The sequence below is a fragment of the Limanda limanda genome, chromosome 19, assembly GCF_963576545.1.
Source record: "Limanda limanda chromosome 19, fLimLim1.1, whole genome shotgun sequence".
In the NCBI taxonomy this organism is placed as follows: Eukaryota; Metazoa; Chordata; class Actinopteri; order Pleuronectiformes; family Pleuronectidae; genus Limanda; species Limanda limanda.
Window position 1 is genome coordinate 6,323,195 of NC_083654.1, and position 18,125 is coordinate 6,341,319.

The following is an 18,125-nucleotide window of genomic DNA, read 5'->3' on the forward strand; positions in this document are numbered from 1 at the left end:
TCTGTGTGGCGGAGGAGAGGAGAGGAGCAGGAGGGGCAGTCACTGTAGGAGGGAGGAGTGGGAGGGATGACTGGCAGGCGGTTCACCCCCATGCGGAGTCCCTCAAAAGGGGATGGATGCGCACACGAGGACCAGTCTATACGAGGCCCGGACCCCTCTCATCCACTGGGGGCCGTTAACAAATCTATTCAGGCGACCGGGGGTCCTCATACATGTCACCGTAATCACAGTAGCATGGCAAAGGAGTGGGAGTGTGAGGGAGATGACACATGGAGGCAATCATTGTTCAGAGCCCGACCATCCCATCAAGATGACAGAGGAGCAGAGAGAAAAAGAACGAGGGAAGCATATATAGAGAGAGCGAGATGGTGGCAGAAAAGAGCAGTGGGACAGGAGAATCAAAGACAAATCCCTTCCATAATCTGCCTCTTTAATAGGGATTAGACCTCACCAAAGAGCCTCTATCAGAATACCAAAGCACCAATGAGGACTCTGTTCACACTGAGAGTTGGAGGGGCTGATACGACTCCACAGAAAGAGTCTTATTCACACGGATAATGGTGGTTGTTTTCCTCACGTATGCATGGCTTCTTTTCTCTTTTTTTTTTTTCACACTTTGTACCAGCTCTACTTTAGAAAAGTTTGGGGCCAGGTTGGGTGACAAACTAGCAACGTGAAGCCTAAACTTGAAACTCTGTAGAAGTTCTCGCTGCACTCGCCAGCAAACGCTAATCATATTTTGGATCTGCACGCTTTTCCCACTCCTTTCATAACAAAACATGTTTTGGACACGCTGTGTGACTGATTAAACGCCTATTTGATGTCATTTTCAGCCCCATCATGCTAAGCTCACTGATTTCCAACTTTGAAAGAATAACATATTGTTTGGGTACTTGGAAGAACAGTCGCGCGGTCTGGCTGGGATGAAGTGCAGAAAGAGTGAAGTGTGTGTGCATAAGAGAAAAAGCGGCTGATATTCTCCTCAGCAGTGCTGATGGCAGTCTGTCAGAGTTGGCAGAGGAAGTGAAAATGGCCTCAAGTGTCTGGCTCCCTTCCATGCTGTTCTCACATCAATGACAGCTCTCACTGCATCATCTCTCTCGCTCGCTCGCTTGCTCTCTTTCCACTCAAGTTTGCTTTTGCCATCTCTTGTTTTCTGACTCTGCCTCTCCCCGCGAAAAGATGTGTGGGTGGGCGAATAGAGGGATGGGTGGATGAATTAAGAGATTCAGACAGACCTGACTCCTGACTTATTACCCCACACACACACACACACACACACACACACACACACAAACGCACGTGTCAGGAAATTCAGACAGCTATGTAAGGAACCAGCCTCATGTCTGTACAGTGAATGTGAAGCTACACCTCGAGACTGGAAACAGTGAGCTGCACAGACACCTACCTTCATAAAGTTCGCTAATTCATGCATTATATTTTGTACCCATACAACATCTGAAAAGTAAAAATAGTATGTTACGGATTAATTGTGTCATCTACTGCAGAAAGAACATTTGCCAAAATGTCAAATTATTTCTTCGAGACTGTTCATACAGGTAAATAGAGGAATTTAGTGATAAAAGGTGAGAACAGGCAGGGCATGGTGTAAGTAAAAGTTTAAAAAAATTTATTCAAATAAAAGTAAAAGTGCCACATTAACTTCTACATGAGTAAAAGTAACTCTTACTTTTAAATGTATGTTTTAAAAGTATTAAAAGTAAAAGTACTTGCCGAGTGAAGCCTATTGCAATGGTCTATCATCACGGCTCACTCTCAGCCGTGACCTCTTCCGAATCCATTTGAGGTTTTTCTTCACCAGTGAAGCTGCTGCAGGTGCGCTTTAATCTAATTGAAGGAGGCGGGGTCTGATGTTACCTGCCCACTCTGAGCCAATTGCCTTTTGGTAAAAATCTTTTAAAAATAGGAAAATACGAAGTGAGCATTAATGCAATGCATTGGAAGAATGTAGTGGAGTAGAACGTGCAGATATTGGCTGATGTACGTTATGGAACTAGAGTGAAAAGTACCTGAAAATAATCTACCCAACTGAACAGTGCACGTTGCTTCGAGTTCATGATCAGTAGGAGCAATCCAATGAAAGAATTGAATATCTAAATAAAAAAATAAAACATTTCACTAACCCTTGCATAAGTTCCAGCCTGTGATGTTTTACATCGAATATCCCTCAAGCATAAAACTGCATGTTTGTTTTAAAAGTCATGATTTGACAATGTTTAAATATCGAGTCTATTTGTAGTTTATGCCTTAGATACAAGAAGAGGAGCACATTCAAAAATCCTTTTTTCTCACATACAATCACATTTTTGATTGACTCAGTGTTTTGATCTTAGATGAAGATACATGTTTGTTTCTGGCCGAAAAATAATTGTAATTATCTTCACTGAAGTGAATGAACACTAAAGCCAATACTGTATATGGAGTCGTTGGCAGTGCATGATATGTTTAGGTATGGATAGAGTCACAACTGAGTAAAACATGCATCTCTAAATTGTCAGTGTTTCACATGGAGATAATCCACTGAGTTTTTACACCCACTTCCGTAAAACTTCCTTCTTGCCGTTTCTCCAGAATATTTGGAGATACATGATTTTCACTATAGGCAGCAACAACATACAAACTGAGCCAACTGTATTTAGTGTTGTTGGGTTGATGTTGCTGAGTTTGATTCAGCTACACCTGCAGAAATGTTCAGGCTCTTGTGCCTACATGGGTAGAGGCCTACAGTCCCAGTGGCAGTTGTGCCCGGCATGGTGTAATACTGCTCTGCTTTCTGTGAGAGTGGGGTGGCAGCATTGAGTCACATCACCCCGGTGGCTCTGAGTCCATTAGTGGTCATATGTAGCCTGCCAAATCCCTGTTTGACCCTGTGTGTACTTTATATGATATTGTAATGATTCCTTATAACCCCTTCAAGGGAATTGTATCACAGAAAATACACAAGCCTCCACTTGGGTTCATCTGTTGATACAAAGCTATCAGATGACAGAGAGAAGCTCTGCGGCACAATGCCACACTCTTATTTGCTGTTTGCCGACCGGGTAACTTTATCTAACCTGACCCAGCTTTAACCTGATTCTAACATTTCAGTAATCCAATCCAAACACTTCATATTCTACAGACCTCGGTGGTATTCCGTCACCTCCACAAGGCCTTACTTTCTGAAAATTGACTATCAGCACTGGACTATCAAATTAAAACGTGGCTATGAAACAATAGCAAAATGTGAAGTTAAAATCTTCAATTAAATCTAAATTTCGAGAGAACCCGAAGCTGCCCGGGCCCCTCGAGAGGCCATAGGACCCCAAATTATGTGACACGCATCATCTGCTGCTAACCCGAGCATAGGACTCCAGCTTTGAAAGCTATAGAAGCACTAAGACCTCCCATCATCCTCTCTCTCTCTTCCTACCCCATGACTTTGGGCCTGTGAACGTCAAGGGTGGCTTGGAGTGACACACACACACACACACACACACACACACACACAGCACCCCCTGCCCTCCCCTCTCACCCTCACATCCACCTCCCCCTGAGCTGCCGCCCCCATACTGGCTGCTGGCCTTTCCTGCCGTCTGATCCATATTTCAGAGGAGGCAGTGGTGGCACTGAGGGGGTATAATCCAACATTAAAGCGAGGAGGCCTGGGCTGAAAGCACAGGCGCAGGTTCATAGGGTCCTGGAAAGCTTCAATTTTCAAAATTCTGCAGCGTTTGCAGTGGCTTCCAAGGCGTTGGCAAAAGTCTCCGAGTTTTGGCGAGGGTGCAGATTTCAATGAGGGCAGGACTTTTCTTGCAAAGTAAAAAAAAAAGGGCTGACACTGCATGGTGTAGCTGCCAAGGAGAGTGTGAAACCAACAGGACATGGGGCCAAAAGGATCAATTAAAAGGTGGGTAAACTGGGATCACCATTAAACAAGTAGGAATCAATAATTATATTCATGTAAATCTATAGTTTTCCCTTAAAATACCCAATTTGCTGAGACCTCACACTCCAAGGTAGATGGAGGAAAAACTACGGAAAGAATTTCTACATTGTAATGAAGTATAATGATCACGTTAAAACTGATATTTGATATATATCTGAGAAAGTAGGAAAATGTAAATTGACATTAAAATATCCGTCAATCTTAAAGGAAGATAAATACTAAAAAGTAAAATTTACATCCAGGTTAAACTTCTTTTTGCATGTTGAACTTCTTCTTGCTGGTTAAACTTCTTTTTGCTTTTTAAAATAAAAAGACGGACAACTTTCTAACGATAGTAAGAATAATAGAAAAGTCTCGAATGATAAATGACTATAATGACATTTATTTAGTTCCCAAAAAATATACTCTTTAAAGACAAATTCATATCCTGTATTTACAATTTTCAAGGTTTTCATTCACAACAGAAGAGGCGAGGGGGGAAAAAAAACAAAAAAAGCATAGGACATGAAATAGAGATACAAGCAAATCTGTGACAAAACCAACCATGTCTTTTGCATGTAAGCTAAACAGTAATACTATGACAGGTGCCCTTGCCGAAAAAAAAAATATCCTTCGTTAAACTGTTCTCCGTTAAATAAAATGATTCCTTTCTCTTTTTCTTTTCTGTGTCTTCTCATAACGTTGATGTCAGGACTCGTTGTGATGCTGTGCCATGGTGAGGTCTGTGGAAAAGGAAAAGGAACAAAGAAAATACAGGTTTATTTCTAAAATAAAATCAATGACAGCATTTATTAATGCCAATTACTCCAAAAAGCACAATTCTATTTATACACATTTAAAAAATAATTAACCAGTTTTAAATGTATGACTTTAGCATTTTAAAGATCGTATTAAAACATTGTTAAACTCAATTTATGCAAATTAAAAAAACACCATGCCGGTAAATTGTTTTATGTCTTTTCACCCTCCACTTCATTCATGATGTTGCTATCAGCGTTTTCTTTGACATACATTAGGTGCATTCACTGAGGGGGCGTGAATAAATGGCGGCAGATTATTTAAATGACATTAGGGTGGCGAGAACCCAGAGAGAGAGGGAGGGTGGGTGGGGAGGGGGTCGCAGGATATATTAGACTGGTGCCTGACAAAGCGTTAAAGTGGGGTCTCGATCGCATGATTTATGGGCTGCAGGTTGTGCCTCCATGCCCGCTCAGGTGGAACTGTGTTTACCTCTCCTCTAAGGTTCGTTTAGCAGGAGACGTGTGGGGAGAAATTGAGGTGGACGATGTCATGATGCTAAATTGATCCGAGAGGCAGGCGATAGTTCGTACCTGTCAGTGATCAGCTGGAACTTCAGGGAGTCGGGCCTGTGGTCGCTCTCTTCGTCTGTAGGAAGACAAATTGTGTATATATTTAGCAAATCTTGTAATAATATGAATTATAATAATCATTATTATTTTTATTGATTGTCACTTCAAATTTTAGTCTGAGAAATATATTTGTTTTGTCCATAGATTGTGGTTTTGTTGGCGCGTATAAGGCGTATTGAGTTAAATTAATTTACAGAGGGTTGCAGAGTAAGACACTCACCATCTCTTTTTGGACTGAAGCTTCCCGACGACTCGACATCACTGTCATCCTCCGTTCCCGAGGTCCCCGGGCCCGCCGCCGCCGCCACCGGCCGTGCGTCATGACGCGCAGCCGGCACCGCGCCGTGGAGAGGCAGGTGTCCGGCCGGCGCCCCGCCGAGGAGCGACCTCATGTTCAAAAGAGAGTTGGCGTTCAGAAAAGCCGCGTTGGCCCAGTTGTGAAGCTTGCCAATCTGGCACGTATATATCCCATGACCCGGGAGCAAGGCCGGGTGGCCGGCCGAGGCCAAAGCCGGGTGATGCGCATGGGCCGCAGGGGAAGGTTTGTGAGAGCTGTCCGGGGCCGCGGCAGTCTCGGCCAAGGACCAGATTTTGGGCTTGCTCTGAGCCGGTCTCTGGCACTCCTGTCTGCTGGGAGAATGATCCACTGCGAGTTTGACAACGGGCGATTTATTGAGAGAAATGGCCGCCTCCACTCCTCTCAGGCCCTCCACAGAAAGCGTCCTGCCGCTGTCGGAGCTCCGAGGCTCCGAGGCCTGCTCTCTGGCGGACAGGCCCGCCTCGGCCTCGGCTTTGGCGGAGCCCTGCTCCTCCTGTGCGCACTGCTCCTCGGGTCTCTCGATATCCACAGTTTCCAGATCGATCTCCTCATCTTCGTCTTCGTCGTCGCTGCCGTTCTTTTCGGGCTCGTCCTCGTTGTCGCTGCTGAAGATGCGGCCGTCCCGGTCCTCGGCGCTGCGGCCCCAGGTCACCTTGTTCTCCTTCTTCAGGCGTCTGCGCGCGTTGGCGAACCACGTCGACACCTGGGAAAACGAAAACAAACTTTAAAAATCAGGTTTGAACTCACAGGGTGAACAACTGAAGATATATGTGCATGTTTAATTATGAAAAAGAAATGTTATAACAAATGTGAGAGCTTGGAAATAAGACGTTTAACTCTGGGTGTGGAAGTGTCACACACTGTAAACGAGTTGTCAAAACAATGTCATGGAACAAGTAGTTTAATGAAGTGTTGCTATTGGAGGTGACAAGTGTGGCCATGACCTTTAGAAAAGGAAATAAGCTCATGTTCCTCACTAACATGTGGCACCGAGTTCTTTTCCTCTAAACCCTTTACACGTCCGGTCACAGCTGACTCTTCTACACACCATGCACTCACCTGTGTGAGCGTCATCCGGGTGATGATGGCGAGCATGATCTTCTCCCCCTTGGTGGGGTACGGGTTCTTCTGGTGCTCCTGCAGCCAGGCCTTCAGGGTGCTGGTGGTCTCCCGCGTGGCCGTCTTGGCCCTCGACGGGTCCCCGTACGGATACTGGCCGTACGGGTAGAAGCCCTGGGCGGCGTGGACCGGCAGGGAGGCCGGGTGGGAGCCCGGGCTGTCCTTCAGCTCGTACTGGGAGCCCTGGACATGTTGTTGGAGAAAAGCAACTTGTTGAGCGACTTGAATTTAATTCCCTCTGAAGTTCATACATTTTTAATTAAAATGCCACATCATTTATTATTTATGTGGGGTGGGCTGGGGGGACGTTTTTAAAAGTTTTGAGGGAATTAGAGCCTAAATTTCGGTAAACACATGAGACACACCCTGAATTAAGAAAGTAGCCCATATCAGTGATTTTATTTCTAAAGTGGCTGAATTTAAAATGATGTTTAAATATATCTATTTTTGTTAAGATTTAGCCTATCGAACAAAATATTCAAACATAAAAATTTGTAAGAGGCACAATATTTGTGTTATTACATTATTATTAATTATTTTCGCTTTTTAATTAATAAATTATTTAATAGACTATACTCTCTACCACTGAAGTTAGAATGAGCAGTAATTTCCCCTTTATGATTTACATAATTTACAGAAACGAAAACAATATCCCCGAACCTAAAATTGTAAAGTTTATGTTTATGATTCCACTTGTGATATATTTATCTAATTCTGCAGTGATGTGGGATTTAACTACACACCTACACACTCTGATTGAATGATAAAACTGACAATGAGCAGCTTAGACTAAATAACAGTCCAGTTATTATCTAAATCAATTATAAGAGCATAAGCATGACATGTCTCCGTCACTTTGAGCCATTGATTAACTGCGTATTAACGTATAATAAAGAACGGATCAGCCTGTGTCATCAACATTACACAACTCTCACCATCTGGGAGATGAGGGCGAGGTCTGTGGCTCCGCTGTACGGCAGAAAGGCACTGTAGTTGTGAGCCACCCACGGGCTCCCGTACATCCCCAGCATGGAGCCGACAGCCGCGGCGGTGGCAGAGGAGCTCAAGCCGCCCTCGGCAGCTCCCTCCCGGGCAGAGGCCGGCCGCTCGCCCCCGTACACCTCATGGGCGGCGCTGAGGAACTGGGGGTACCCCAGCTGAGGGAAAGACATGTCCGGAGAGCGCGCACGGGTAAATCTCTCCCCCACCAAAAAAAAGTCACACAACAGCAAAGAGGAGGCACAGGAGAGAGGGGCAAAAAAAGTAGGAATCCCCAGAAAGCCGGAGTAGAGGAGGATGAAGGGGGCGTCTAAACCACCAGAGTCCCCCCTCTTCTTCTTTTTTCCCCCCACAAACTGTCAAGCTTCTCTCAACCGAGCCGGAGTTGTGTCAGAGCCGCAGTTTGGCACCTCGAGTGCGGAGTGATGCGTGCGTCTGGCCGCGGGAGCTTCTGGATGTGGAGCTGACTGACTGATTGGCAGCCTACTTAAGCACCAAGCTCCTCCTATGCCCGGGGCAGGCGATTAGTGCATTGGTTAGCCCAGGTCGTGCGTGTGTGTGTGTGTGCGTGTGTGTGTGTCTGTGTGTGTGTGTGTGTGTGTGTGTGTGTGTGTGTGTGTGTGTGTGTGTGTGTGTGTGTGTGTGTGTGTGTGTGTGTGTGTGTGTGTGTGTTGTGAGATCTAATTTCTGCAGTCTTTACTGTCTGTGCAGAGAAAAGGAAACCTGTGAAGTGTGTGCAAGCGTGTGCATGTGTGAATTAGCATTTTTGGTCATTTTGGATTTGACAGACGCACCCAAGCACTGCCTCGTTGCCATGTTCAAGTATTTTTTTTTGGTTTTATAATAGCTGCAAATATTAGGAAGAAATGCTCAAATTGAAACAATAATAAAAAATAACAAGACAAACAAACGTGAATTAGAATTGAAACAACTGTTGCACACCTCTCTCTCTCTGGAATATCTTCATTTATTTATTTCTCTCGGTGCTTTGACAGGTGATCCGCAGGGCATGCCGGGACATCCTGGTCAGCAGATGGGCCGGGAGGCACTGATATGGTCGGCCAGATCTGCGAGGAATGTCCGTGATTATCGACGGAAGTCAGTGGAGCATGGTTTTTCCAGAGAGAAGGTAAAGGACACTGACGGTATAATGACAGAGGCTGAGGAGATAAGCAGAGATCAGGAGCACACGGGGGCTGTGGAGTGGAAAATGACAGATGCTTGCTTAGAAGAATGGACTACTGTATGCACAGGTCTATCAGGGAAGTCAACGGTGTTATAAAGTACAGGTATGTTTGGTATTTGGGGGGGAAAAAATATGTGTGAAAGCATAAACTTGAGATATGGGACGCGGGAAAATCGAATCTGTTTATGTGGGGAAACTGTTTAAAAAAATTGCCTTTGATATATGAAAGGACAAAGATTGATGTGTCTTCATTGACAGGCTTAACTGTCCAAACAGCAGCTCTGCCTCAATCTGCTGCACACACACACACACACACACAACACACACACACACACACACACACACACACACACACACACACTCAGGCAGTGCTAATGAGGTTGAGCACCCCGCGCCCTGCTCAGTGGCCCTGTGGCCCTCCTGGGTTCCTTCAGAGGTTAGCTGTGTAATTACTCCATCCCCATAAATACAGATTCATCATTTCACACTGGAGCCCCTGATGAGCCTGGCTGAGCTCAGAGAGAGGGAAAGAGGGAGAGATGGAGAGAAGAAGAGGGAGAGAAGGGACAGGAAGGGGAGGGAGGGAGGGAGGGATGGAAGGATGGATGGAGGGAGTGAGGGAGGGAGGGAATCTAATGATTTAATTACAGTGCTTAAAGCCCACTCTGGCTAAGTGATGGTCCTCTCTCTCTGTCTCTTTCTCCAGTTCTCTTCCCTCCTCGCGCTGGCACCTAGAGGGCTTTACTCATAAATCTCAAAGCTGTTTTCCTAAACACATATTATGACGAGCACACCGCCGCCGCTGCTGTGCATGTGTGCATGTGTGTATGCGTGATTGTGTGTGTGTGTGTGTGCATGAGTGAGAAAGAGAGAGAGAGAGGATGCTTAATCTCCATGGCATTTTAAATGGCATTCATGGAGAGCGGCTCTATCCTCATTGCCAAGGTAAATGGAGCCAGGGGACTCTCCATTTCAGCTCGATAAAAGAGCAATGTTAAAGACCCTCACCATTTCCCTCCCTCTCCTCTCTCTCTCTTTCTCTCCCTCTCTCTCTCTTCATCCCTCTCTCTCTCTCTCTCCCTCCCTCTGTCTCGTTTCTCACTTAAAATTAATGTTTTTCTCATGACTGGGGAGGGAAACGAGACATATCCACCATCTAATAGGATAATATAGCCTCATTCACCACCACCACCCACCCTCTCCCTCCTCCTCCCTCCCCTCTCTCTCTCCCTCTCTCTCTCCCTCTCTCTTTGCCTTTGTAGCTGCCTGATTTCCATAGTGTCTCTGTGGAGAGGCAGTTAATGAATTCCTCTGAGCTGGAGAAAGGGGGAGAATGGTTTGGCGGTTTAGAGAGAGAAAGAGGCAGGGATAGGGGGAGGAAGGCTTTGAGCTATGCCATTCAACTTCACAGCCTCGGCCTGCTTGTGCATTCAGTGCATGTGTGTGTGTGTGCGCTGTGCGTGCGTGTGAGTGTGTGTCTTTTAACATGAACCTGCTAAGACTACCAAATATTTAGACTGGCCTCAGACCTCTTTTTATGGCGACGGTGGATTGAGGGATCTCAGGAGGCAGCTTGACTCTATTTGAATCCCATTCCCTGCTATTAGCTTGGCCCAGACAAAGGAATAACTTACCGCAGGAAACATTCGAATAAAGTCCCACAATCCACTCGCAATGGCCATTTCCTCCTGGGTAATTTGCAGCGAGGAAAGACACCCAGAAACATCATAAAACTGATTCTTTGTATGTGTGTGTGTGTGTGTGTGTGTGTGTGTGTGTGTGTGTGTGTGTGTGTGTGTGTGTGTGTGCTTGTGTTTGCTAACACTTCAACAAAGGAGAGATGATAGGCGTAATGCATTAATGATTAAATAATTGGATTATTTGGCATTCACAGAGAGCTTTCGCAAGACCTCAGTTCAATTGAATCTGCAACAGTGATTAAAAGTTGAAAATGCAAATATCCTTTTCAACACATTACATGTATGGTGATCACTTTTTTTCACCAAGAATTAATGCAAGAAATTACATCCTGATATATCAGTACTGACATCACCGTACTGATTCAAGTTGTTTGCTGTCTCACAGTGGCTGAAGGTGTGCGAGCGGTGCAGAGATACAACACGTCATTTCAAAGTTATCTTTGACTGTGCCCAAAATTACTCACTACACGGTAAGATAAGATAATATGACACCATATTGATCCCAGACCAAGGAAATTCCCTAAAATGCTTCACAGTGAGGCACTGCTGGGATTTGAACCCACGATCTCCTGGCTACAAGCCACAGCACCAACATGTTCTCATTACTAAAGTCAACTTTATTCACAGTCGGCCATTTTATTCCAGTGTCTAAATTAAAGTGCACTCAAATATTACCACAATGGAATAAAAAAACGTCCGTGGAAAGTACAATGATTTAGATCCAACAATTAAAAGTGTGAAACCTTACAAAAACTGAAATGATTCATGTGTCAGAAATGTCAATTTACTGCTCATTGTGAAATACTCTGAGCAGTACTGTTTAAGAAAAGGTATGGTGACTGAGCGATTGCACAGCCTTGCTTACTACAGGTTATGCTATAAAATAACAAGTTCATACAAGGGATCGTCTAGCCACTTTGGAAGAATGTGCATACTTATTGTTTTTTACTATCTTTGGAACAATGTGCCATAGCAATTATTTTTATTTTCGACACATGCATTTCATTTGTGTGTACATGTGGTTGCAGACTATTTGAAGTTGTTTGAAGAACGACTGGGCTGTGTAACAAAAGTCATTGAAAAGCTGCTTTCAGACACACACTGAACAACAGATAATGACATTCTCTGGAGGGGCTGTGTGTGAGAATGCAAATATCCAAGTGAGAGACTTCAAGGTTTCACTGGAGTTTCTCCAGCCAGCCCGCTTGTTAGAACTTTGGTTCATGTCCGAATGTGCCCCTGTGAGAACACAGCAAGGGATCTTCAGGAGAATTATTTGTGACGTTTCTATTAGCAAGCAGGTGCAAAAATGAAAAAAAAACAAAAACAGAATACAAATATCTCAGGATGAAAAAATAGACATAGACGATATCGATGAGGAGTTGACGCCGGTGTCAATTTGCTGTGAACAAAAATGCGGTAGAATTAATACGTTACATCCTGCCTCTGAATACTCCACCACCTCTCATCTTAAACCTCCGGAGATTTCTGAGTTGTTGTGAACGCGTCTGAGCGGAGAATCTCCTGCTGCGTTGTTCATGTGTGGAAAAAGTCCTGACCCAATTTTGCTGTACAATCTCTGGAGTTATAAGAAAACAGCTCTAGCGTTTCCAGTGCTTTCCTGATACAACTGTTAATTTCCTGGAGAACTTAGCAGATCTAATCGAATCAAATCTGGCCACTTCACTGCTGTCAAGAAAATGACGGTTGATAAGAACTGATAAGAATCAAAATTATCTCACTTAACTGTCACACATCGTCACTCTGGTATTTTTCAGACCAGAGGGAGGAAAGGAAGAATAAGCAGCAGAGAGACAATGAAATAAAATGGCCTGTCCTCACCTACTTGACAGAAAAGATAAGCAGTGATAGATTCAGCTCTGACCTGATGTTAAAACACATGGATCACTCTGATGCATAACAGATAAGGCTGCCAGCCTGAGGTAATACATTCAGCTGCAAAGTTTCGTGATCCCTCACACTGAGCTTGTACTTATTTTATCACTCAGTTTCACTTTTTTAATCACCATGATATCTGACATGCAGCGCGGGAGATGTCATTCGAAGTCTTAATGGCTTATATCACCTATTATATCTGCGGCGGTGTGACCTGACAGCCTCTTGCCTGGAGATGGATCCTGTAAGCGGAACATTTTGACCTGCAGGGGAAACACAAGACAAAGAGCCTATCATTAGCAATTAACGGGCGCGCCAGCGTTTGTTTGTTAATAGCTCCTTTAGAAGTCCAATGGGACTCATTTACAGTGGATGGGGCAGATAACAAACCCTGACCTCCAGCAAGGGTCACTTTGAATTGCTCAAAATGGCCCATGTGAAACTCAACTGTGATTTCTCTTTTTTTTCCTGCCGACTCGGGCTGAGAGCTGCCGTTAAATACAGTTCCATCATTCCCCGCAGAGAGAACGATGAAAACAAGCGATGTTCAACAAGATTGCTGACTGAAAAAAGGTGAATTCCCACCTCCTCCTCCTTACAGAAAGACTTAGCAGGGGGCTTTTCTCATGGCCGCGGATCTGATTGTTTTCTAAACGGATTATTAACTCTTTTGTTACAGTAGGGGTCACTTTAATGCTTCTTTGGGCCCATTAGCATTGCTTTAAAGAGCACACACACACATACCCACGCACACACATACACCCAGATTGCTGTGTTCTAGGATTTGGCGTTTCTTGTCTTTGTTGTTAACAGTGGGAGCGGAATGATACCGTTATAATGCTGTTAAAGACAATACCTCAACTTAAAAGGGGGAGTGTGAGGGACGGTGTGTGTGTGTGTGTGTGGGTTGTGATGAAAAGGTGCCCTTAGGAAGACCAGTAAGCTTAATGCAATAGTGCTGACTTCATTGGATACCTCAAAGAGTGGCATTACAAAGTCCTCTCCTCTGAAAATCCCCTACAAGTCTTTTACTGAGAGAAGGATCAGCTCACTCTTCACTTCATGACTGTCAGGGATCACAAAGATGAAGAAGTTAGGATCGTATCCCGACTCGTCACAAATAGCAGTTATTTTGTAAGTGTGTGTTTTCACATGCAGGGCTCATCCAATTGGAGCCAATCAAAGAGCAAGTGAGTTACCCTTGGGAAAATCAAAGATACCCAGGTCAAAGCATCACGGGGGCCACAGAGCACCAAGGTGTTTGCTCTTTGGCTCATATTGACCATATGAATGTGAGGCTGTTGGTGGGGGGGCCCCGGAGAGCCATGGATCCTGGTTGGGTGCCTCCACCAGCTTTGAGCTCCTGTTCAGGCAGAGGGATAAAGAGGGTATCCCTTACAGGCCTGACCTCCAGCCTCCCCCTTCCATCAGAGTGAGGGTCAAGGGTCAGATCAATTGGTTCCCTGTGGCCCACTGTCTGCAACAGGGCTTAATCACCCATTAACTGCTGGTGAGAGGGAGGTGGCCTGGGTCTCTTGAATCCAGCTGAAACAGAAGCTTGTACTTCATGTAATGGTTATTGTAGTATTCTTTTACATAGGCTTCATACGTATTATATTTTGTAGATAATGCTGTATGTTTGGCTGGTAACAGTTTGACTATGTAGTTACAGTGGTATGAAATGTAAATAATTAATTAAATAAGCCATTACTGACCTGTCAATACAGCCAATGTCAGTGTTTTCACTTGCTACGATGACAGTAGTGAAGATGTGATTAAGCCACATGCACACACAGGAGCACGAACACACACACACAGCATGAAAGTTGTTCTACCGGCAGTGATTCTACTCTCACAATATGATCTAAATGCTCATTCTCAAAGAAAGCCCGATGAGACAAAGTATGGTTTAACGTTTCCATACATTTTCACATGTTAATTGTAAAAAAATAAATATTTTTGCCTCCCAGCAATGAGATGCATGTGTAGAAAATAAAAAGTTATTGCTATTGCACATTGTTCAAGGGATAGTAAAAAAACAATTAGTATGCACATGTTCTTACAAAGTAGCTGGACGATCCCTTGTATGATATAGTTATTTTATAGCATAACCTATAGTAAGCAAGGAGGCTTTGCAATCGCTCAGTCACCATTCTTTGTCTAATACCCTCACAGTATTTCACAATGAGCACTAAATTGACATTTGTGACACATGAATCATTTCAGTTTTTGTAAGGTTTCATACTTGTAATTGTTGCATCTAAATCATTGTACTTTCCATGGACGGTTTTTTATTCCATTGTGGGAATATTTGAGTGCACTTTAATTTGGCCAATAGAATAAAATGGCAGACTGTGAATAAAGTTGACTTTAGTAATGTGCGCATGTTGGTGCTGTAGCTTGTAGCTCAAAGTATTTTATGAATTTCTAGTGGAGACATAGTTAACCCAAACATAACCCATAATGTGTGACTCCTAACCAATGATGATCTGCAAATAGGGTATAAATCCTGTTTTTTAAACGCACATCAGTATAATTCCCCTTATCTACTTAGATTAAATCATAAATTGTCTTGTAATTATTACAAATTACAAATTAATTGTAATTAGGGGGGGATATTTGGAATGGAAATGCTGTGACATTGAATATTAGCACAAACTATCGGCTTATAATGAGCTTCATTAAAAAAGTATCATTATCATCAGCACTGAAATCCATCCTCGATATCCATATCCTTGTCATAACTATTTGCACACTACCTGAACAAACACGAGGTGCAGTCAAAGCAAACAGATACACGAACTTGAACTAACTGCAGAGATGTGCTGCCATTTCTTAGTTTACTTTCAGGATTTGACCACGAGTCACTTGGGTGTGTTTCCTGCTCTTAAGCTCTATCAACTTCCTCCTAAACCCTACACTCGCTGGAAACATCTCCACCCTGCGATGAGGTTGGTCTGACCCGAAGAAATATCTGCCTCCACAAAAACAAGATGTAGCTGGGGAATTGCTCGCTGCACAAGTAGCCATTGTTTGACCATAATTTGTTCTTGGATTTATAGAAACACTCAGTCAGACACTTCCCCCGAAATTCTTCTATGAGTCAAATTGGTATTTAAATAATTTCAATTTAGATACGTATTAATAAAATGTAAAAAAAGTATAAAACAGAAATAAGATACAAATAACATTACTGAGATGGTTCTGCTGGGCCAGGGATTGGAATCAAGGCATAATCTGCAACATTTTACATCAATAAATCTTTGTTTGCCAATAATATAACTCGGCTTATTCTCAGTTTATGAATCTTTGCACTTGATAATCCAAGCACCTGGTGTCTGGTCGCGGTTTCCTGATGGAAATCCTCGGGCACACAGGAAGTGATGGGCTGTATTTGTCTGGAACAGAAGAAGAAGAACATTAGCGACGATGGCCACTGCAGCTGAAAAGAAGAGTGAAAACAGCGGCGCACTTGCAGAACTTTACACTAAATTTTATGAAAATTCACGAGAGAGATGGCACAACAATGGCTGCTGTTTGATTGACAAGTGCAAAGTGTAGCCTCAAATTCTACGCGCTGACAATTTCCGCAATCGAAACATATTAAAATACTCCGAGAGAGTGAGGGGATGTGAGAAAGCTTCGGCACAAATTACAGTGGAAACACACCGGTGTATGGAGTGGCTCGGTGCACGTATGGATGTACACAGCCGACAGAAGGCCAGACTGTCACAGATCAGTGCAAAGACTCAATAACAGAGTCTGCCTTGCTGCTGTCTGTCAAGCCTTTGAGAAGCAACAGTGGAGGTGGGGAGCAGACATTCCTCACAGCGGCTCCATGCGGCTCGGCCAATTAGCAGCTGAGTGGTTTGTTTAAGTCCAAGTGATGATGAGATGTTGTGCTGGGAGGCAGCCCAGTTCATTAAGCACACGCTTGTCTCTGGTTTACTCAGCTTGCCGGCTTTAACAGCCTCTCAGTGCTTATTTGCCAGCCGCAAATATGACAGACTGTATGTCTATTTGAACGTCTGCTTGTGTGAGTGTGCATGTGCCGAGGTGATGGAGGAGGTGGAGAGTTACTGTGCATGTGGGGGTGCGTTTGTGATTTAAGGCACTGTATGTACAGGATGGTGGGACACAGTAAAACCTGTATAATATATGCAATTTAACATAAAACTCTGTAAAAAATTTCCATAAAGTTGAATCCATACCTCTCTGCAGTGCAGGACTGTTGCATTGGTTATTTCCATTTTGACTAAAGCTGTGTAAATAAGATCTTTTTCATGCTAAGATAAATAATAAGTGTTTCCCCCAAAAATAGCTTTACTTCTGCCAACCAGAAAAGAATATTAATATTGGAGAAATCTGCAAAACCTCGAAGGAAAAGTTCAAGGGTATAAATTAATCTGAGGTTAAGGTTTGGGAAATACAGATGTTAGATAGGAAGATTGATCGGTTGCAATGAAGCCAGAGGAACCTTGAGAAAGTTTCTGCTCCCAAACCAAACCGAATGGTTGATTCACACTCTGGCTGTAGTGCAGATTAGACAAAAGCACATTCTTTGATTGTTTAACTTGAACTCCCTACTTTGGGTCTTTATTCTAACTGTCTATGGTCTTTAGTTCCATATTGATCCACTCATCCATTAGCTGTGCCCGCTCATCCTCGAGAGTCAGCGGGAACAGTGGGCTGAAGCCAATCCCAGCTGACTGATGGGGCAAGAGAGGCATAAACTAGATCATCCCTGCAATGGAAAAGGAAATATCATTCTCTTTTTCTAAAACCTCAAACGTCCTCAATAGCCTTAAAGGGATAGTTCACTACTGCAGTTCTCGTATTGCGAGAACTCGCGAGAACTGCAGTAGTAACTAGGAGAATATCTGCCGACAGGCTAAATACATTGTGTAAATGACGCGGTTTCGTGTTGAATTCGAATATCAGGGCTCACGGACACTTGGATGACACCCCAGGAGCAGTATGGTGGCATTTTATGTTTTCTTTCTGTTGTTTTTTGTATGTTTGAAGATATGGTTGCCATATTGGATTTGGCTGCAACACTGTTTTGTGGACTCAAACACTTCACCCACCCCTCCATCGGCATAGTGGTGGGTAGATAATGAGTGAATTTTCATTTTTGGGGCGAACGATCCCTTTAAGAAGAACTCTCTTGTCTCCAATGTGCCGAGGTAAGAATTGCCTTTGTAATTCACTCCCACTTCAGTAAGCTGGAGTTAACAGTTACTGCCAAGAAATTTAGGAGAGCTGATTTTGATCCATGGTAAGCAGAGGGATGGAAAAGGTATTCTGTAGCTTTTGCTTTTCTAGCACTGACAGGGCGGGTATATGTGGCCGAAGCAATGCACAAGAGCCAACCAAACCAATCCACATGACACGACTGATGTGGTGTCGTCGGAAAATTTCGATTAGCTTTAAACCATTTTCAGACATGAGCTCCAGAAAATGTCTGCATTGTGTGGTCCAGACTTTCTCCAGAGTTTGCTTTCCATATAGGAAAAGACGATTCACCACACATATCTGTTCACAACAACAGAAATATCTGGAGCATGCAGGTGAGTGGCACAGCGAG

The 18,125-nt window shown here is 43.8% G+C and overlaps 1 protein-coding gene across 1 annotated transcript; it reads right to left on the reverse strand.

Moving 5' to 3' along the window:
* Nucleotides 1-4,622: 4,622 nt before the first annotated feature.
* Nucleotides 4,623-7,929, reverse strand: irx1b (iroquois homeobox 1b). Its single transcript, XM_061093197.1, has 5 exons — nt 7,693-7,929; nt 6,698-6,940; nt 5,540-6,341; nt 5,281-5,335; nt 4,623-4,671 (listed from the first exon to the last, which is right to left on the reverse strand). Exons 1-5 carry the CDS (start codon nt 7,927-7,929, stop codon nt 4,623-4,625), a joined length of 1,386 nt encoding a protein of 461 aa, XP_060949180.1.
* Nucleotides 7,930-18,125: the final 10,196 nt, after the last annotated feature.

Bases quoted from the DNA above. Each gene is read 5' to 3' on its own strand.
- irx1b (XM_061093197.1), bottom strand. From the start codon at position 7,929: ATGTCTTTCCCTCAGCTGGGGTACCCCCAGTTCCTCAGCGCCGCCCAT. The intron at 6,342-6,697 runs GTGAGTGCATGG...TCGTTTTCCCAG, and splicing joins CCCGGATGACGCTCACACAG to GTGTCGACGTGGTTCGCCAA. The intron at 5,336-5,539 runs GTGAGTGTCTTA...GTCTTCCTACAG, and splicing joins CTTCAGTCCAAAAAGAGATG to ACGAAGAGAGCGACCACAGG.